The 23,282-nt window shown below is 35.2% G+C and overlaps 1 protein-coding gene across 1 annotated transcript in view; it reads right to left on the bottom strand.

Annotated features, from left to right (window-relative positions):
• Positions 1-1,530: 1,530 nt before the first annotated feature.
• The window catches only part of NDUFAF2 (NADH:ubiquinone oxidoreductase complex assembly factor 2), a 153,593-nt gene continuing 131,841 nt past the window's right edge, over positions 1,531-23,282 (bottom strand). The window contains exon 4 of the mRNA XM_006188927.2: positions 1,531-1,863. Coding sequence (XP_006188989.2) covers positions 1,615-1,863 — 249 coding nt within the window. The 3' untranslated portion in view covers positions 1,531-1,614. The remainder of the gene's footprint in view (positions 1,864-23,282) is intronic.

Genomic DNA, 23,282 nt, shown 5'->3' with positions numbered 1-23,282 from the left:
AAAACCACTTTGAAAGTGCATGGTTTACTAATAATGGGTCAGTATTATCTTACTATATATAACATAACTCTTGGCTAAGATTTTTTTTATTTATGTAAAATAGGTATTTTTAAATAAAACCATAAAATTAATATAAACTGTCATACATTAAGACATTTATAAACAGCCTATATAGCAAACATTTGTAAAAGATGTATATATAATACAATTAATAAGTTAATAGGAATTTGGTAGTAGAAACATTCTATTTGGCATGTTAGAATTTATAGTTTTTCCTGTAATCTAGGATTCAAGAACATCTTAATTTGCAGTCAATTATACAATAAATTCTACCTCTTTTTATATTGCCTACTGGCTATTTTCTTTTTTTCTCTTTGGTAAAATGTGATATTACTTTGTAATGATATGAAGAGATAAAATGATTAACCTGATATTAACGGGGCTGCTGGAATGTTAATATTACTACCTAGGGATTTTTTCTGTTTTTCAGTAAGTGTTGTGGTGATTACATTTTATTACTTGTTTCAGTATAACACTTTATAAAATTGTATTTTCTGTAGTTTATTTCTTAAGCAATTAAAATTTTTACCTTCTATTAAGTAAAAATCTTAACCTATGTGTTTATAGGAATTCATTGTTTAACACTTAACCAAGGATTTCCTTATATTTTTCAGAGCATTAAAATTTGGGTCATTTATTCAGTACCTATTTATTGAGCACCTATTACAATGCCAGACGCTGAGAAGACCTCTACATTAGAATTAGAACTCTGTGAAAATGTATGACTTTACAGAAACACTTGTACATAATCTGTTTTAACACTGTCATCTGTCTTTAATTTCTTCAATGTACAAGCCACTGTAATCTTCACTATCAGTGAAATCACTTTCTGAGAACCCTCCCCTATTTTCTATATTCTCAAAGTAATTTTTAATCTCACAGAACTATAGTTACTGTATCATTTCTCTGTTTACTGTCCTTTCAGACTTTTGTGAGGGACTGTCTACTTTTGTTGGTCCTAATTTCTCCCTTCACACTCCAACCTCGATCCTACCATAAACTAGCTTTTGTCCCACCTACTCATCAAGATCTTTATGTGTTTTTTTTTTCATTTATCAAGTAAATTTTCTTGGATTCCACAAGTTTTATCCAAGTTCATTTTTTTGATTAGTTCATTAGAATCTTACAGAGTGCTTCTCCAGAAATAGCAGGATTCTCATTTTTTCTTTTATATTTGATCATTTAGGAGAGCTCAATATTTACCCTTATCACTTCTACCAAGATATATTTTGGGTGGTTTCAAATGATTGTAAGGATTCAAAATGTACTAAGCATTTACAGCTACAAGATACTTTTCGAGGGAACAATCCAAAGAGGGAAAAACCAAGCAAATTTATAAATAGAGAATGATGATTAAATCAAGTGAAGGATTTAAGTTTAAAAGAAGTTAGGGTTCTATAATTCATAACCTCACACTTATTATTCATACTAAAAACAAGTTCTTAAGCTTAATGGACTAGAGAACTACTGTACAGTTGGAAAATACAAAGTAACTTTTATTTGTTAAAATAGTCACATACATAAAAATGAAATGATTTTACAACAGTGCATTTATTAATTGTGGCTCTTGCTATCTTGCGGCATCCAGGATCCTGGCTGAAAGGTTTTACCAGTGCTGGTGGGAGCCACTGAGGGTTCTTCTTTTCCAAAGTACCTAGCGGAGGCATGACCTTTAATCTGAGTTTGAACTGGTGGAGCCAAGAGTTCCTTGTTGCTCTCTTCACCAAGGAGTTTTTCTTCTTCATAAATATCTTTGCTTTTCATTTTAATTTCTTCTCTATATTTTACATTTTTTAGTATTTCCTGCATGCATATATAAATGGAAGAAATCATTAAATTTCCAGTTAGAAGAAAACCCAAACGACAGGTTTTATAAAAATAAAATAGCTAGTAAGAAATAAAGTACATATGTACATGTTACTTGCTTTGTATTTAAATAATAGATATATGCAGAGTAAATCTGAAAAAGTTATCTGATATATTAGTGTTAGTTGGATTACACAACTCTGTCCTTGTATGCTATAATAAAAAGATGGGAAGGATCACGAAATAGAAATATTTACTACCCAGTAAGTGAAACAAACCACTTAACATGAAATATTACACAACAGCATAACAGTCACTCTTATCAAAGATTTTCTAAATTTAACAGCTATTTTCTGTCTCAAAAACTAACCAGTGATTGTACTTTCTGCAGAGGATGAAGCAAAGGTGAGATGGATGGCCTCAGAAAGATGCCCCTACCACCAGTCTTCTTTTCTCTGTGGGACTTAAAAGCATGGATGCTAAGGCCACCCTCTATAGTGCCAGGACCAAGTCTCATCTATTTTCCTTTCTCCTCTGGAGTGGTATGGCAGTGAAGAGGACAGGAATGGAGTCAGAGTTCCATGCCCTAGACACCAGTTCCAGAGAGGAGCTTTGCTATTGGAAATGCTTCCTCAAATCAGTGCAAGCCATTTGTGCAACACGGTTCTGTCACTCAGATTTGCTATACCCCAAACAACAATGTATCTATTACTGTATTTCACTGAATGCAAGACCATCAGATTTAAGATGCTAAATCATTGTTAAATGTATCACTAAAAAAGGCAATTAAACTCTTTCACATACCCTGATTTCAGAAATGTTAAAATCTGAAAGATAGGCATCTTAAAAACAGATGAAATATAGTAATTATATCTTTTATCTTTATTGATTCCTTCTTCCTCTTCTATCTTAAAAATGATTATTTCCAAATGGGTGACATTTTAAAATGTTCATTTTGCTTATCTATATTTTCTGATTTTTCTTTAAGAATATATGTTACTTATAATATGAATGTTAATATAATTAATATGACAACATTGACAAGTTCTCCCAAGTTATTTTTCAATTTCAATACTTAAGAAAATGACATATCTGAATATCCAAACGCATGATGCAGTCTTTCTGTCTCTAACATGAATTTCAAGTAGTAACAGTCCTTTAAAAAGGTAAGCACTGATATTTAAAATCACACTTAAAATAATGGTTTGTACTTATAAGAAAAGATCTGGGAAGGTTATAGTGTTACAGACTTTTAGTTTTAGATACAAAGGGCCCATCTAATGAAACTTCACCCTGCCCCAAAGCTAACATGTGAGGGAAAGAATATTTATAAATATTATTCTTGTAATTTCCACAACATAGATCAATTCCCCATGAGTGGTTGAATACCACAATAACTTAGGTTAGGGACAGCTGCTATGAGTGAGGGTGAGAGAAGTCAGGATTTGCCTTTCAGACGCTCTGTAGAATTCTCAGGTGAGGTGACTATATATATAACAAAGGAAATCCTTCAATATGATACTGGAAATAATGGAAGTAGATGGAAATATTTTTCAGTCTGAGGACATCTCTTCACTTCATCTCCATACTCTTCAAGACCCTCTGCAAAATGCTGTGTCTGCATGGAATCTCTTTCTCCTGAGCAGAATGAATGGTTCAGGACTGGGCTGAGCTTGCACTGGGAGCCCACCAAAGATAGCAAGGCGCTACTGGGAAGCTGGTACGCAGCTTGGCTGGCTCTGGTATCAAGAGCATCAGTCATGTCGCCCCTGTGGATTTCAGCTCTGCTGCTGCAGTCTTACAGCTGGTGCGAGCCTATGCCGTCTGCATAAAAGGAAACTAAGAGCAGAGAGCTGTTCCTTCTTTTTTCCTGCCTTCACATAATTTCTCTTTACTCATCATTACTCTGTTAGTTTCTTTCTTATAACAGCTATTTAGGCAAATGAAAAGCCAATCTGAATATGTTAATTATATTAACATGAAGATGAAAGATTTCAGAGTTGAAAAAAATGGACTATAGTTTTTCTAGGAAATAAATTTTTTTGTCTTTAAAAAAAAAAAAACAACTAATGGTTACCAGACCCCTGCTAACAGCTTCCAGGAAAATTAAACAGAACATAAATCATTTTTGAAAGGAAATCTAGTTTTGTAAATATTTGGAATAGATAAAATGAAAAGTAGTTAGGTGAATAAAAAGGAATCTGTAGACTTGAAGATAAACAGAAATAATTTTGTAACAAAGCCTATCTTATAGCAGAAATTACTATGAAGCAAGCATTTTTCCTTACATTATTTCCTTGGAATAATATCACCTTGTCTCACTGTTTATCAATAAAAACAGTATGTTTGTTTCAGTGTTTGTATAGGGATAAAGCAAAAGTAAGTAGGTCTTCATATAAATGTTTATATGTTTGAAACAAATATTTATCCTTTTACATACTGCTTTTCTCCCTGTCAGTGTTCAACATTAAAAAAAATAGTTGGATGGTATTTTATCATTTGCAATATACCATGACTTCCTTAATGACTACCCCTACTGTTGTTTCCAATATTTCACTTTTTCATTAAAAAAAAACAGCAGTCTGATGACTATCCAAATAGACGGTTCTTTGACCCAAACACACATAGTTTCAATCCCAAATCTACCTTTTACCAGCAGTGGCACCAAAAAAGTCACTTAACTTTTTTTCAGTCTCAGTTCCTTTATCTGAAAATGGGAATACAGTGACTATGTATGTATAAACACTTACACCTCCCTCATATGTATGCTGTTTACATTGTTAGGTCTTCTGAAAGTCTGTGGTTAAAAACATGGACTTTGAAGCAGGACTAACTGCATACAAATCTCAGTTCTGCCATTTACTATCTGTGTGACCCTGTTAATGTTGCTTATACTCCCTGTGTCTCAGTTTCCTCATGTGTAAAATGGAGATTACAATCTTACTGTCTTCTTCAATGGGTTGTTGTAAGGACTGGGAAAGAACTGGCTACTGGGCAGTGATAGTACAACAGAAGAGAGTACAGCTGAATTTTTAAATAGTGACTGTTTATTTTACTCCACTGAAAATAAACATACCAAACTTTCTCATCACAGGGTAGAAATACAATCTCAATACTTATACTTTTGTTTAAGTACTTAAAATTTTAACCCACTAATTTGTGACATACATTAAATAACTATTTGTTGTGAAAATTTTGTAAATAGCAGAATCCCCACATCAGTTGCTATCTTTATGAAGAATGAACAAATTCATAATTTTGCCAGGATGAAAAAAATCTCCAATTTAACATGCTATATAGTCTCCAACAAAGGCAGCAACCATTACCACTGGGTTGAGAACAGAGGTTTTAGTAAGACATAATCTACTGGCTTGAAAACAAAATAGAGTAACTGGTGCCAGACTAGTACTTCTGTCATAAACAACCAGAAAACTGGACAAAAAACAAAAAACAAAAACCTGAACTTTTCAGATACTAAAAAATAGTGAGTGCAGTACTGTGATCCCAGAGAGAAGGGGTAAAAATGACATAAGCCCTGTAACACCTCAGCTTCCTGGAGGCATATTATGCTGCACAGGGTAGGGGAATCCAAGAAGAGGCTGGCGATCTTGTTGAGCTAAAGACATAGAGATGGTTAGGGAGGTTGAGGAAGCTGGAATTTGTGGGGCAAAGTACCAGAAAATAGAAAGAGTTCTAGATATTTACACATTTGAGTGTTCAGCTGAATGCTAAACAGTATATGAGTAAGGTGAGACTCAACAGGGCCAGGAAGGTCAATTTCTGGCTAAAGAATAACTACCGGGGAGCTGTAAACTGAACAATTGCAGCTTGTATGAGACTAGGAGACAGCCAAGTTCTAATCAGCTGGAGATGCCTCACCAAACCTGCAGGGCTTTCAGTATAAAGACTTCAGAAACATCACTCCTTAGGAGTAAGGATAAATTAGCATGAGAGTAGAGATAACTCTAGACTTGCACTGTCCAATACAGTAGCCACTAGCCATACGTTGTTTAAATTAAGTAAAATAAAATAAAAAGTTTAGTTCCTTAATTGCACTGGACACATTTCAAGTGTTTAGTAGCCAAATGTGACTAGTGGCTATCATATTGGAAAATACAGACATAAAACATTTCCATTACTGCAGAAACTCTTATTGAACACATTGTTCTAGATCCACCTTAACAAGACTTAAAAATAGGTCTCTAAAAGTTTGGGCTGATTCACATGTAAATTAATATACTCCAGAAGAAAACAACATTTTTAAAAAGGAGGACAATGAAACCCAGAGAGTAGACAGTATACTATTTCAATATTCATCATCCAATCAAGAAGTGAAGAAGGAAAGTATTACAAAACTAGTCAAAGGAAATAGACCCAAACATGATAGAAATGATGAAAGTAACAGATAAGGACTTTATCACAGCTACCATAAATATGTTCAAAGACTTAAAAGAAAAACAAACATAAAGAGAAAAGAAATAGAAATTATTAAAAAGAACCAAATGGAACTTCTAGAGGTGAAAAATACAATACATGAAAATTTTAAAACATAATGGATATGCTTAACAGCAGATCAGACACTGCAGAAGAAAAGAGTAATGAATTTGAAAACAAGGCAATGGAAACGGTCCAAACTGAAGCACAAGAAAGAGAAAAAAGCTTAAAAACTGAACTGGAGCCTCAGGGAGCTGTGGGACAATATTAAGCAGTCTAATATATGTATATAATGAATCACAGAAAGAAAAGAGAGAGAGAGAGAAGAAATAATGACTAAAAATATTTCAAATAGATAGACATATACACCTACATGTCCAAAAAATTAAAAAAAAAATCCAAGTAGAATACAAAACCAAAGCACATCAAAATCAAATTGCTAAAACCTAATGATAAAGAGAAAATCTTAAAATAAGCTACAAAAAGACATTTATATGAGACAAAGATAAGAAATACCATTGATTCTCATCAGAAATAATTAAAGGTAAAGACAATAGAATGACTTTACTATGCTGAAAGAAAATAAAAACCACAATTTAGAATACTATATCCAATGGAAATATCCTTCAAAAATAACACTTTCAAGCAAAAAAAGGCACAAGCAAACCTCTATTACAAGAACGTTAAAGGAAGTGCTTTAGGCTGAAGGAAAATGATACAGGATGGGAAACTTGAATATACATAAAGGAATGAGTAATGCCAGAAATATCAGAATGAAGAATTTCATTGCAGGGAAAACTGATAGGCTTCGAGACACTCTGCTAGGTACTTGATGCCCTAGAACTTTATATCCACCCACTCAGCTCCGTCAGCACATGAAGAGCATCATCATGCTGTGCACTGAAACTACTGCTATATATTTTGAGGGTTATCATGATTGTATCTGAACCAAAAGGACTTCTCAAGCTTTGCAAAGATATCCATTACCACTAAATAGAGGAAAAGTGCAGCCTGAAAGGCAAAGAGGACTGTTATGACCATATGCATCCCTCAGATTACTAGCATTACCTCAGAGACAGAGGATGCCTCGTTTCCTCCCTACTCCCATCCGACAAAGGGCCTCTGCCCACCAAGCCTTCTATGCCTTGTACCATTATTCTGGCCTCCTAGCCTGGGATTTGAAGCAGTATGTCAACAGTGGCCCTTCTCCATTGAAGCTGAGCCTAGTGGACAATCAGAAAGTCATGCATGAGGTCAACTCCATTCTGAGAAGGTCACAGCAAAGATTCCCGTGGAGTGAAATACTGAAGGATATCATTCTCAACCAGTCTCAGGGAAGAAGAGAAAGAAACCATACTGATAACAGAGTAAACACAAGCTGTACCAAAATCTGATATTTCAGAATTTCCCGTAAATAAATTATTTATGAATGACTATTGTTCTGCGACAATGTCTCTCATTTCAACAGGGTGTTCCGTCGGAGCAAATTGGCTTAGCCTTGAGTTGTTTATGGAGCCTTGATATTGGGAAAAGTGAGAAATTCAGTTGTGAAAAGTATTATGTGTTAAATGTTTGAATCTATGTATTTTCTTTTTTAATTTAAATTTTAATTATCTTTTTTTTTAAACCTTTATTATGGTATAATCTATTTTCTATGTTGAATTATAAATTACCATTGTTTGTGAAGGATTACATTGAAAAGGAGATTTGTTTTTTTTAAAAAGGAAATGGATGCTGGATGCTGTTAACAAGTTTATCTCTGTTCTTGTAGTATAAACAAGTTAATGGTTATTTACTGTGTATTATTTATTAATTCAGAGATGTGAACTCAAGCCCCCGAAAGGTTATAGCTGAAGTCCTTTTCAATGCCACTTCTTCACTAAGAGCCCTGCTTAAGAGACCTTTTGATAGTTGCCCTATTGTCCTCAATGTTGCAAATTGCTAAGTGTGATAATGACAAAGTGTTTTAAAGTTTTTTTTTAATAAATAAAATATAGACAAAAATAAAGCTTGAGAATGCAATCTCCAAACATGTTGACTCAAAGACTTTAGGAATGACATAATCCCACTCCAATCATACAGTCCCTTATGCGAAAATCTAGTACACGTGACTTTTCCAAGATGGTAAAGAAATCAGCTCTAATACACAGTTACAGCTGCGGGAGGTATTACGTAAGAGAACTGGATACCTGGACTATAAAAAAGAGGTGAGAGAAAATGGCAGAGTAAGACGAGAGGTCTCTGTGATGATGCCTTGGGGGAGATAAAGGAAACTGAGGCTCTGCAAACTTGAACCTTGGAGCTGCTGTACTCTAGCATCTGAGAGAAGGGAGAGATCTAAAGCTGCCCACAGTGCTCTCTGATGATGTCATCTTGACTCGAAGAAAGTTTAGATTACTTGGCAAATACTGGAGAAAGAAAAGGGCTGAGAAATATGTGAGTGAGTTAAAAAGGTTACCCAAAGATTCTTCTGTCTCAGGTATCCAAGTCATTCTGCATCTCTGGGGCCACACTTGGACCAGAGGAATTCTGAGCCTACACTATTAAATGGAATTCAGTATTTAGATACAGATCTAAGCATTCATACAACAACTGTTAGGAATATTATTATACATGTACTTAGTGAACAAGATAAATACAAATTACCCACCTTAATAATTTAAGATACGTGAAGCGTCACTAGTATTTGTTTAAGTGTACTTATTTGTATGTGCTACATGTGTGTACAAATAAGAATGAATAATGGTTTTAATGATATAATTCAGGAGCTCAATCCCCTATCCCTACTTCTCTCTTTAAAGACTCAAGCTAGTCAAGTGAAAATTCTGTCAAGGAATATTTGAGTAATACACTCTATATGCATTTATATGATGCTGATGGTGTGATATTCAAGTTAAAGATAAAATTCCATGAAATAACTTCAAAATCATTTGATAATTTTTATACAAATAGACCTGGAAATAAAATAGAGCAAATGGTTAGTCCTTTATTAGGAAATTATAAAGTTTGTTTTAAAAGTGCTATGAACCCAGCTAGGTAAAAAGGCAGGCAGAATACATTTATATATAACATAATCCATTTCTTCTTTGAGGTTCTGGCTCCACGCTCCTCTGAAGTTTGGTATTTATAAATGGTCTCCATTTGGTTTCAAGTACTTGTGAATTCCCAATATACCATATATAACTATGTTCAAACTTAAGTACAAGAGAAATCTCAAGATAAAAAAAAATCTAAATACAGTTTAAAGTAAATTCAACAGTGCTTCACTGTTAGAAAGTTTACTATATTCAAGAGCAAGTAAAGACTTAGTAGTCAGTCTTATGGATAATGATAAAACTGCCCATTTCACTGAATTTTTTTTTTTTTTTAGTCTTCTGTGGGAACAAAACCATGGCCATTTCATAATGATTCAGTTATATGACATACAAAAACCAGGAACCTAAATTTTTTAAAGTTTTAATTAAAAATTACCAATATATTTCTGGCAAAAGTTTAATGTAAATATATCTTTAAAAACTACTGGATGTAGATATATACTTTTCAAAGGGCACATAAGATAAAGATACAATGAAAGTATTAATCTTAGAACTTTTAGAAAGATCAACTTTCTAAAATATTTAAATTACTAAACATATGCTCCCCAATCCATAGATTTTTCACCTCTCACTAGACTATGGGCTATACATGAATATAAATATACTTGACTTTGACAGCTCCATTTTCTTTCCATAATTTAAAATATACATATTAATGAAGAATTTTTATTTTAATGAGTATTAAAATTTTTAAAGTATGAATACATTGCCTTTGAGTCTGTTTAAGAAAACACATTTTAAAGAATACAAAAAGATTTAGTAAACAGATTATAAGTGAAGACTTGGCATAAAGTATGGTACAGGTTCTCAAACCGTAAAGACATTTACTTATTGTAAAATACTCTCATCCGGAAAGTGTATGCCACACACTCCACCCCACAATCAACATAATTATAACAGGAATTTGTTTTATAACTGTTTCAAAATGTTCTAAGATGAATATTCTTCTTACAGTGTCAATTTTGTGACATACCAAGAAATGATTTAGGCTGAGCAAAAGCAGTAGTAATGCCTAAGCTTGAAACTATTGCCAAATTGTTTAATTAAACTACATTTTTCTAGTTCTACAAGTTGAACTGCCAGGATGAAATAATAAGTTCTTAGATCACCCTTCTTCAGTACATGAAAGAAAGTAGAGGAAAAAAAGGGAGGAGGTGCATAGGTCACCAAAAGGTACTCTGTGTTCAGACCAGAGGTAATGCCTGCTAGAGTAGTAATCAAAAATGAATTTAATCTTGCCTGGATGGGAGTAGAAGCCCAAAGGGTAAATAAATGACAGAGCTTAGGTTAGGTTAGTATGATAGCACTAGGTTGCTAAGAAATCTATTAGAATGAAACAACCACCAAGTAAATTCTGTTAACAGAAGCTGCTCCTGCTATGTGTTCTTGCCAATCACTAGTGTGCCTCTGCCAAATCAATGTCACATTTAATTTATTCACAGTCCAATCTACTGCAAACAGACTTTGATCAATTACAATAATGAAAATGTAGACTGAGTTTTGTTGTTTTGACATGCTTTCTTGAACTTTTCTTCTGCATTTTTCCAAAACATTTCTAATTGCAAGAAGTTGATCTCAATGGTTTTTGTTATTTGAGGGAACAATTGTAAGGTTTGTTTATATTCCTTACTGGCTAAGAATTTCTGGCATTGAGTTTTCTTTCTTTGAACTTGAGCCAGATTAATTATTAAATCTCAAAATGTCACTAAAATGAACTAATCACAGAGCTCAAGTCATTAATAGTTTTGCAGGTGGTATTTCCGTTAATAAAATAAACGAACTTCCATATGTATGAAAAAAAGACCTTTGAGCATAAAGACACAATGATTTAATCGAAAAAGGAATTTAGCAGTTAAACATTAATAAAAAAATAATTAGAGTCATTTAATATTAGTCCTATTTAATTGAACTGCCCAGGTGGGAGACAAAGAAAACCTTGCTCCCTTGTGTGAGAAGGGGGAAGATCATAATCCCTGGAAGAGAAGGTAATGTCAGATCCCCACGGCTTTCCAGACTGGGCTCTGAAAGTGGGAAAGAAAGAGCAGAGGCTAGAGCCCTGGAGGAAAGAGGAGGCTCCATCTGTGAATGGTTGCTAACATTTATTGAGCCATATGTGCCAGCTGCTGTTGGGAGAAAAGAGTTCTTCTCCCTAAGGTTGAGAGAGGGACGTAGAGGAGTTGGGCAAGAAGAGGTAAGACACAGAGTTAGAGAAGCTGCAGCTCCAGCTTCACAGAGAATGCCCTAGAGATTCAAATATGTTGTGGCTGGAGGTTTCCCTCCCAGGACCTGAAGAAGGAATCCTGTCCTCCAGTGCAGGGGACAGCAGGACCTGGAGCCCTGCAAGGTATACTCATTCATTCATTCACTCACATATTTTCATTCAATAAATATATAATGAGCACTCATAATTCAAGGCCCTAGGGATACAGAGAACAAACCTCAGTCCGACTCTTCTGGAGCTTCTTTGGGGGGTAAAGAGGAGGACAGGCAAAGGCTGCAGCATAGACTTATCCAGGAGTCAAGGCAGGGAAGAGCTGAATTAGCACCAATGGCCCAGTATGAGGCTTATGCTTATGGGTTCTTTCCTAGATTTTCATCCACTCATTCACTGGTTTGTTCATACACTGAGAGCCTACTATGCGCCAGGAATACAGGATTGAAAGATATAATTTCTACCTTGTTCTTAAGGAACTCACAATCTAGGGAAGAGAGGCAGGTAAAAAAAATTAAACTACATTATGATACATTCTGGGATAATATCAAGCAAAGAATGTTATGAGACTGCAGAAGAGGAGCTGGTGTTCCCATTATCATCCACAGGGTGGGGAGTAGGAGGTTAGAAATGACTTTTTAGAGAAAGTGATGCTTGAGTCTTAACAATAGGAATTAACCAGAAAACTGAGAAGAGGAGGGTATTCTGGAAGAGGTGAGTACCACAGGTATGGAGAAGTAAAGCAGTACAGCAAATTCAGGATACTGTAAGCAGTTCATACATGGCATGCAAAAATCAGAACATGCAACGTCAGGACATTTAGATTTTATCCTGAAAACCATGGCAGAATATTCTGACATCAAAGCAAGAGTAGGATTTTTAGATAAAAGAGCAGCATACTCAAGCATACTTCAAGCATACTTGAATTTTAGACAAACCAAAAATAATTTTTTAGTATAAGTATGTCCTAAATATTGCTTACACTTATAATTATCCATTGTTTGAAATTTAAATTTAATTAGGTGCCTTGTATTTTTATTTGTAAAATCTGGCAATCATAGCAGGAGACTTATGTGTTTATACCACATTAAAAAATGACTCCATAGAGAGCCCAGAAATGAACCCACAAACTTTTGGTCAACTCATCTTCGACAAAGGAGGCAAGAATTTACAATGGAATAAAGACAGTCTCTTCAGCAAATGGTGTTGGGAAAACTGGGCAGCAGCATGTAAAACAATGAAGCTAGAACACTCCCTTACACCATATACAAAAATCAACTCAAAATGGATTAAAGACTTAAACATAAGACAAGATACAATAAACCTCCTAGAGGAAAACATAGGCAAAACATTACCTGACATACATTTCAAAAATTTTCTCCTAGAAGAAATAAAAGCAAGAATAAACAAATGGGACCTAATGAAACTTACAAGCTTCTGCACAGCAAAGGAAACCAGAAGTAAAACAAGAAGAAAACCTACGGAATGGGAGAAAATTTTTGCAAGTGAAACCGACAAAGGCTTGATCTCCAGAATATATAAGCAGCTCATACGACTCAATAAGAAAAAAATAAACAACCCAATCCAAAAATGGGCAGAAGACCTAAACAAGCAATTCTCCAAGGAAGACATACAAATGATCAAAAAGCACACGAAAAAATGCTCAATATCACTAATTATCAGAGAAATGCAAATCAAAACTATGATGAGGTATCACCTCACACCAGTCAGAATGGCCGTCATTCAAAAATCCACAAATGACAAGTGCTGGAGAGGCTGTGGAGAAAGGGGAACCCTCCTACACTGCTGGTGGGAATGCAGTTTGGTGCAGCCACTATGGAAAACAGTGTGGAGATTCCTCAAAAGACTAGGAATAGACTTACCATATGACCCAGGAATCCCACTCCTAGGCTTGTATCCAGAAGGAAATCTACTTCAGGATGACACCTGCACCCCAATGTTCATAGCAGCATTATTTACAATAGCCAAAACATGGAAACAGCCTAAATGTCCATCAACAGATGACTGGATAAAGAAGAGGTGGTATATTTATACAATGGAATACTACTCAGCCATAAAAACCGACAACATAATGCCATTTGCAGCAACATGGATGCTCCTGGAGAATGTCATTCTAAGTGAAGTAAGCCAGAAAGAGAAAGAAAAATACCATATGAGATCGCTCATATGTGGAATCTAAAAAACAAAAGCAAAAACAAACAAACAAAAACAAAGCGTAAATACAAGACAGAAATAGACTCACAGACAGAGAATACAGACTTGTGGTTACCAGGGGGGTGGAGGGTGGGAAGGGATAGACTGGAATTTCAAAACTGTAGAATAGATAAACAAGATTACACTGTATAGCACAGGGAAATATACACAAAATGTTATGATAACTCACAGAGAAAAAAATGTGACAATGAGTGTGTATATGTCCATGAATGACTGAAAAATTGTGCTGAACACTGGAATTTGACACAACATTGTAAAATGATTATAAATCAATAAAAAATGTTAAAAAAAAATGACTCCAGGAACTGCAGAGTAGCCTCTCTGACACTGAATTCATAGCCTCACTGAAACTGAATTGGAAGGAGGTGAGACTAGAATCAAGAAATCAGTTAGGATGCTACTGCTGAAATTCAAGTGAGAAATCATTAGGGCAGGAAACAAGACAAAAGTAGTGAAGTGAGATGGAGAGAAAAAGATAGACTATTAAGATATTCAAAAGGAGAAAGGCCTTGATCACCAAGTATGTGGAGGTGAAGGAGACCAGGACAATCCCCAAGTTTCTGGTGAATGATGATGGATAATGCCATTAACCATGGTAGTAAATAGAGAAAAAGAGGAGTTCTGGCTTAGAGGTACCGAATTTGAGATGTCTATAAAATATCCAAGTATCTTCTGTTAGCTCCTTCTCAGCTAAACCTCTGAATACTGGAGTGCATCAGGACGCGATTCTAGGCCTTCTTTGTCTTTACTCTCTCCTGAGGTAATCATTTCCATATATGCTGAAGAATCTCAGATTTGTATTTTCAGGCCTGACCTCTCTCCAAGCTCCAGAATCATATAGCACTATCTAAATGATGTCTCCACTTGGATGTCTAATGGGTGTTTTAAATTAAATATATCCAAGATTGATGAAGCCCAGAGGACTAGCTCAAGGTCACACAATTAGCCTAGACTTGAAACCAAAGCTTCTGCCTCCACTGTGTTCTTTCCACTACTCATTACTGCCTTGGCATAGTTCTCAGCAAGCCCCACAGAGTGCTCAGCATACAGCAGGGCTCAGTATAGTACGGCCTGGCTACACTGTTCCCCTGACACCTGGCAGCTTTGCTTTGTTTCAGACTGACTCACCCGACTCCTTTTCTTTACATGTTAAGATCCAGACAAGCTCCAAGGCAACACCCCACTACATACACAGGGAGGGGTCATCCTGCTAACTGGCAGCCCTGCAAGTAAACTACCATACTCTCAAAGAAGCCTCTCTGACATGTCCTAGGCAAACCAGTGAGCAGGATCTGGGGAGGAGGAAGAGGCTACTAGAATGTCCTCATGGTAGGAAGCGGCACTTCAGCCAGAAGCAGCTAAATCAGCCTCCCTTACACAACTGTGTACCTTTACTAAAACTATTCCTATTTTTCCTGTACTCCCCAACAACCACCTAGAACTAAATCTTATCAATCCTTCCTCCAAAATGTATCTTGAATTGTGCAGTTCTTTCCATCTTTCTTGCTATTGGCATTTCTTGCCAAGACTACAATCGCTTCCTAATAGGTCTCCTTGGTCCTCTATGACCTAATGTCCACACAGTAACCCCTGACCTTTCCTGCCACTTCCCTGCCACTTCCCACTAACAATTCTTTAATGAGTCTTTAGAACAAAACCTAAACTTGCCCATGGCAGACATGGAGATACTCTGATCAGTTTCCCCTTCAAGAAAGGACTTGCTTCCCAAGTGCAGAAAGTATGGTGGGCAGACAGCCTCCATTGTGCAGCCATACTGTGGCTTATTAACAGATAGACATTTGGGTTGTTTCTAGTCTCTCACTAAGCCATATTTACTATTTCTAGTATGAACAGCCCTGTGAATTACACCAAATTGAGTATTTGCCAGCTTGCGTACACCAGATGTATTTGAGTAGATTTCTAGAAGTTGGATTACTAAGGCAGAGGGCAAAGGCATATATATTCTGCTGTCTCAAAGAGAATGGGTTATTCACTGCCCTTTCTACCTCCCTTCTCCCCTTCTTCCCCCACACTCAGTGCCTAGCATACCTAGCACATAACAGATGCTCAATATATATCTGATGAATTAATGAATTTGGCTCTGTATATTCACTTTACTAACTGCTGAATAAGCAGATTAACTCTGTATTTTGCAACTGTATTATAAATCCAAATCTAAACTTAAATAGCAGGTGATCAAGGATAAATCATATTCCATCATTAATAAAACAAATTCTGATTCCAAATGACTTAAAGCCCTTCTCTTCATATGCTGAAAAAGGCTTTATAACTTGCAAAGTGAGAAAAGACAGATACAAACTTATTTACACTTTTGGGAGCTTATACTAGTTTTTTAAAAATTAATGAAGTAAAGATGACTCAGTTCGCTCTTTTGAAAATTAAGAAAAAATTATTTTTCTCTTTTTCTTTGTGTACCTTTCACCTGTCACCGGTAACTATTTGACTTAAATTACATCACTACTCAAATACAGAGTTCCTAACTTAGAAAGGCTTTAAGGTAAGAAAGTTTAATAATAAATCAATTATTTTGAACCTAAAACACTCCCCCCCCCGAGAAACCATATTATAATGATGGTTATACTCCCTGCTTAGTATACATTAAGCAATTTAACCAGAGTGTAGCACATCTGCAACAAAAAATATAATGTGATAGAATCACAAAGCATCATCTATAGTGACTATGACTGACCAAGAGTTGAAAACAAGCTGCTGACATCTCAGAGGGGCTGCTGGTGCTGTTTTCCCAAAGAGGCAAGTGTACTGTGGGGCAGTAGATGGGTAAGTGACCCTCAGTTACTTCAAATGGAGCTCAGGACTCCACTCCCCCCACTTCCAAAGAGTGTTCAAGCATTTCCCTTCTTATGAGATTGGAGAAGGTAGAAAGAAGAGGATAGGCTTGGGGAAGGGTGGGTAGTGGTAGGGAGTAGAAGGAGGTGACCATGTGGCCAACTGCACGAGCAGGAATCAGATGAACCACCACCACTACACCAGTAATAAAAACATCCACTTCAGGCAATGGGAGTAGCACCAACAGACAGGCAGTTCAGGGGATGTCTGCAGCAACTATACTGGGAGCAGAGTGGAATTCCCAGAAGAGTAGTTGCTGATGAAACCAACCGAAATGACGCTGAGGGAAGGAGGGACGATAAAAGGGGGGAACTACAGTAACATCTTTTCTCCTAAGAGAAAAATGAAAAGGCTAGAATATTAATTAGGATTGTAGAGAGAGTTCTAAAGGTCAGGCAATCAGGGATGCAAGCAGGTGTAAGCGCAAGTGGGCATCGGTGCTGGCCAGGCTTCCTTTTAGGTTTGGTGCCAGGTGAAAAAGAAAGGCTCAGGAGTATCCCAGCAGAGATGGAGACAGGAAGATGAAGGTGGGGTGAGAATTCTCATGGGAACTGGGGGGTAGGGCAGCAAAATGGCCACTGAGAAATTAAGAACAAAGTCAAAAGGAAATGAAGGGCAGAGACGGAAGGGGTTTCCTAAGGCACTGGCCAAGAGACCTCAGCTGGAATCTCTCTTTCCCTAATTTACATACTCATTTCATATAACTGAACAGTAATCTGAGCTAGGCACTGTTCTAGATCCTGAAGATAAGGCAACAGACAGGAGGCAGTCTCTGCTCTCATTAGGCTTAAATTCCAGTAGGAAGAGACCAATGATAAACCAACAAATAACACAGCTAATGATCATAAGCTAACAGACGACTGCCTGCTATTGCCATATTCTCACTTCATCAGCCTGCCCTTTAGATTGGCTAAGAAACAGGAAACTTGAAATAGTAGTAAACTTGCAAAGGAGTAAAGAGAACTTTTCCAGTTCCTTTCAAATATTCTTTTTTCCCTTCGAGATTACTTCTTTTCTACAAAAATAATATATCGTGAAACAAATACTGAAATTTAAACAAAAATCCACAAAGTCAAAAATGTAAATCTCTTTTAATTTCATACCCACTGTTAGAAAGTTTGGAGTATATCATTACAGACTTTCCCCTATAATACATATAGATTTACAATATGAGTATAATGTATCTCATTTACAAATGTATGTGTATAATTATAAATATATACTATGCACACTGTTCCATAACCTGATTTTCACTCATGACTTTCCAGACATCTTTTTGCATCAAAATATAGGTGTATGTTATCCTTTTTGTTAAATCAATGAATACTAAACTTATCCTTTAGTATTTCTATTTTTTTAAATTGAAGTATAGGTGACTTACAAAATTGTATTAGTTTCAGGTGTACAACATAGAGATTTGGTATTTTTATAGACTATATGCCATATAAAGTTATTATAAAACATTGGCTATAGTCCCTGTGCTGTAGATTATATCCTTATAACTTATTTATTTTATACCTAGTAGTGTACCTCTGAATCCACTTCATCTATCTTGCCCCTTCCTCCACCCCTCTTCTCTCTGGTAACCAATAATTTGTTCTCTGTATCTGTGAGTCTGTTTCTGCTTTGTTATTATACTTACTTCATTTGTTTTATTTTTCAGATTCTACATGTAAGTGAAAACATAAATATTTGTCTTTCTCTGTCTGACTTATTTCACTTAGCATAATACCCTCTAGGGTCATCCATATTGTCACGAATGGCAAGATTTCATTTTTCATGGCTGAGTAATATTCTGCTGTGTGCGCACGCGCGCACACACACTATATCTTCTTTATCCGTTCATCTATTGGTAGGCACTTAGTGGCTTTCATAACTTGGCTATTATAAATAATGCTGCAAAGAGCATTGGGGGTGCATATACCTTTTCTACTTACTATTTTTGTTTTCTTAAGATAAATACCCAGGAGTAAAACTGCTTGACCATATGGTAGTTCTACTTTTAATTTTTTGAGGAGCCTCCATATTGTTTTCTATGGTGGCTGCACCAATTTACATTCCTACCAACAGTGTAGGAGGGTTCTCTTCTCTCCACATCCTCACTGATATTTGTTACTTATGGTCTTTTTGGTGACAGCCATTCTGAAAGGTGTGAGGTGGTATCTCTGTGGTTTTGATTTGCATTTCTCTGATGATTAATGATGCTGAGCATCTTTTCATGTGCCTGTTGGCTATCTGTATGTCTTCTTTGGAAAAATGCCTATTCAAGCCCTCTACCCATTTTTTTTAATTGAGTTTTTTTTTATATTGAGTTGCATGAGTTCCTTACATATTTTAAATATTAACCCCTTATCAGACATATCATTGGCAAATATCTTCTCCCATTCAGTGGGTTGCCTTTTCATTTTGTTGATGGTTTCCTTCACTGCATACATTATTCTTCTTAATGGCTACGTAGTAGCTAGTCCTTCATTGTACAGAAGTAACAATTTATTCACTCAATCCCCTACAGACTGGATGTTTAGGATGCTTCATATTTTACATCACTACAAACAACATTCTTGTCTAAAATGTTTACACATTTGCCATTATTCCTTAGTATACCTTCTCATGACTAGAACTACATCAAAAGGTTCCCATATACAGTCCTTCCCTTGGTATCTGTGGGGGAATGGCTTCTGGACCCCTTTGGACACCAAAATCTGTAGATATTCAGCTCTTACAGCTGGCCTTCCATATCTGAGGTTTTCACACATACAGATTCAATCAACAGCATATCTGATCCTATGGAGATGGAAGGCCAACTGCATTTGGGAAACTGATCTCTAAAGAGTCAACATCAACTTACACCTGTACTTACAGTAAAAGAGAACACATGTTTTTCCACATATATTTATATGTTAATATATATTGTTAAAAGTTCTTATCTAATTATTTAAAATCTACCCTCCAGTCTTTTTTTGGTTTGCCTTTGATTTTGTTTAAGATTTTTGTTTAAGTAAAAAAGTAAACATTTCTTATTCTGTCAAATTTGTCAGTCTTTTCATTATGGTATCTGGCTTAGATGTCATGTCACTCCCTCTTCATCTTGCTTGTTCCCTTTTATCCTTCAGGTCTCCACCTAAATACCATCTCCACGGAGCAGCTTCACTAAGCATCTCATGTAAAGAGAGCTGTCCCTGTTATTCTTTCTTAGAATCTTTGCTTTTTCCTTCAGAGCTCTTTTTAATTTGTAATGGTCCATTTTTTGGTATTTGCTATGTGTCTGTCTTTCCCACTAGAATACAATCTCTATAACACTGTAATAATATGGCAATTGTGGCCACTAAGTCAGGCAAGTTGTATATGATCTTTGAGGAAATTCTGGTTCAAGGACTTGCAGTATTGTTTTTATGACACTCAAGGATGCATCCACATCCTGTATCTCAAGGATTTTTGATGGTTTCAAAATCCATCATTAGTTCACTTTCAAAAATGAATACATGCTATATTACTAACTTAGGATAAAAAGGAGAAGTGTTCTGATGCCAAAGCACCCAAAAAGTTAGGAACTTGTAACTTAGTTTCTTTCTGGTATTTAGGCACAAGGACTGGGCAACAGTGAGAGTCAATTCTTTGAATAGTAGCAGTTGATAAGGACACAAACAATGCTAGGATAGGATGTTTTGCCACTTGCTAGATAAAAGAGTTCACATGGAAGAGATTAGAGTTGGACCCTCCTTTTCATTCTGGCAATAAAACTCTCTCTTACTCAGATAGGATGATATTTTTTATTATAATTCTTAAGAATGTCTCTTTCCTTTTAGACAAAGACATCGTTTAACTGTGGCAAGAGCCTAGTAATGCTCCTATCTGGGAATTTTTCTCAAGAATACCTGTAAATAAGGATTCAAAAGTCCAATAAAAATTTAAATTGAACAACAGCTGAGTTCTATTTTCATAGTGTAGGTTAATAGTATTTACATTCTAGGATTATCTTTACTTTTGCTTCTTAAATTGAGGCAACTGTGATGTTTTGTGAATCTATGTAATATAATAACCTTCACTGAATATATCATTAGACTTATTACATGCAAATATTTTTCCAATACACAAATGAATTTTGTTAACAAGTATTACTCTAGTGTGGTAATATGCCATGACATTTTATAATTACATTTAAATTATTATGCAATGTAAATTTCTTGGTAAAAATATTCATCTGGTAATAAAAATTTGGAAGTCATTCAACTAGAAAATCTTAGTAAAGTTATTTTCAACAAACACATATGAAATGAAATGTTTTTATGATAAACTGTCACATAACTTGGTGACCAGAGAAAATGCAATTAGACTGACTTGTAAAGGAGACAATGACTGAACCCTTATGCTTATTAGTCCTCACTAAATTATACCTTTCCCTTGTCTTAAGAAGAGAAACTGTCAAAACAAATAATTATAGAAAAGCTAGAAATAGTGTGAAAGAGGACAGGACAAAAAACTTGATTTTCTTATTTAACATTTCACCTTATATCCAACTGTGCAATTCAGAAAACATTTAACTTCATTACTGCATATCAAGAACTTCATACACTAAGGATGAAAAGTGATTTTTAACCCAATAAAAGTATTTAAACACAAATAAAAAAACATTCTTATTAATAAAAAAGAAATTAAATTAAGCAAATATCTAAATTTGTGGCATTTATTTTAAGTAAAAAGCACTTCTACATCTCCCATCAGACACAGAGTTTTTTTTTTTTAGTACTACTGTATTTTGGCTCTTAGTATAATCAAACTTCTAAGCTAATGATAACTGGATGCACAGAATTTGGGGCACATTTAGTACAAAATGCAATGATCTGTAATACTATTTTATAATGTGTAGATTATTTATTATCATTGTAGCCAGGCTTTAAGGTTATCTAAGATCAAAAACAGAAGAATTGGACCATAATAAATAAAACTAGTCATTTCTAAATGTTAAAATATATAAGCTTATATTTAATACACAACTAGCAACAAGGTCTTTTTTGTACTGAAGTACAGTCAATTTTACAATGTTATGTCAATTTCTGGTGTACAACATAATGTTTCAATCATATATATATATATATATATATATACACACACACACACACATAAATTTGTTTTCATATTCTTTTCATTATAGGTTACTACAAGATATTGAATATAGTTCCCTGTGCTATACAGTATAAACTTGTGTTTATTTTATATATAGTAGTTAGTACCTGCAAATCTCAAACTCCTAATTTACCCCTTACCACTCCCTTCCCCCCTGGTAACCATAAGTTTGTTTTCTATGTCTGTGAGTCTGCTTCTGTTCTGTAAGTAAGTTCATTTGTGTCTTTTTTTTAGATTCCATATATGAGTGATATCATATGGTATTTTTCTTTCTCTTTCTGGCTTACTTCACTAGGAATGACAATCTCCAGGGTCCAGTCATGTTGCAGCAAATGGCATTATTTTATTCTTTCTTATGGCTGAGTAGTATTCCTCTGTGTGTGTGTTGTGTGTGTGTGTGTGTCTGACACCCCCCCACACAACTTCTTTATCCATTCTCTGTTGATGGGCATTTAAGTTGTTTCCATGTCTTGGCTACTGTAAATAGTGCTGCTATGAACATTGGGGTGCAGGTGTCTTTTCGAATTAGAGTTCCCATTGGATGCATGCCCAGGAGTGGGATTGCTGGATCATATGGTAAGTCTATTTTCAGTCTTTTGAGGAATCTCTATACTGTTTTCCATAATGGCTGCACCAAACTACACTCCCACTAACAGTGTGGGAGGGTTCCCTTTTCTCCACACCCTTCTAGCATTTATTGTTTGTGGACTTTTGAATCATGGCCATTCGGATTGGTGTGAGGTGATACCTCATTGTAGTTTTGGTTTGAATACCTCTGATAATTAGGAATGTTGAAGCATATTTTTTTCATGTGCCTATTGGGTATTTGTACGTCTTCATTGGAGAATTGCTTGTTTAGGTCTTCTGCCCATTTTTGGATTGGGTATTTTTTTTTGTTATTAAGTTGTATAAGCTGTTTGTGTATTCTAGAAATTAAGCCCTTTTCAATTGCATCATTTGCAAATATTTTTCCCATTCTCTAGGTTGTTTTTTTGTTTTGTTTATAAGTGCAAAAGCTTATAAGCTTAATTAGGTCCCATTTGTTTATTTTTGCTTTTATTTCTACTGCCTGGGTAGACTGCCCTATGAGAACATTGCTAAGATTTATGTCACAGAATGTTTTACCTATGTTTTCTTCTAGGAGGTTTATAAGGTCTGCAACAAGCTGTTTTTTTTTTTTTTTAAATATTTGACTTTTTTTGTTGTTAGTTATTTAGATTTTTTGCATTTGTTAAAAATTTTTTAGCTTTATTGAGGTATAATTTTAAAATAAAACTCTAACATAGTTAAAGTATACAAAATGATTTGATATGCAATATATTGTGAAAGGACACCCCCATTGGGTTAATTAACAAATCCATCACCTCAAATATTTAACTTTCTTCTTTTTTTTGAGAACATTTATGTTCTACACTGTTAGTATATTTCAACTATAAAATACAGTGTTA

This window comes from Camelus ferus, chromosome 3, assembly GCF_009834535.1.
Source record: "Camelus ferus isolate YT-003-E chromosome 3, BCGSAC_Cfer_1.0, whole genome shotgun sequence".
Classification (NCBI taxonomy): Eukaryota; Metazoa; Chordata; class Mammalia; order Artiodactyla; family Camelidae; genus Camelus; species Camelus ferus.
This window is presented reverse-complemented; position numbering and strand designations above follow the sequence as displayed.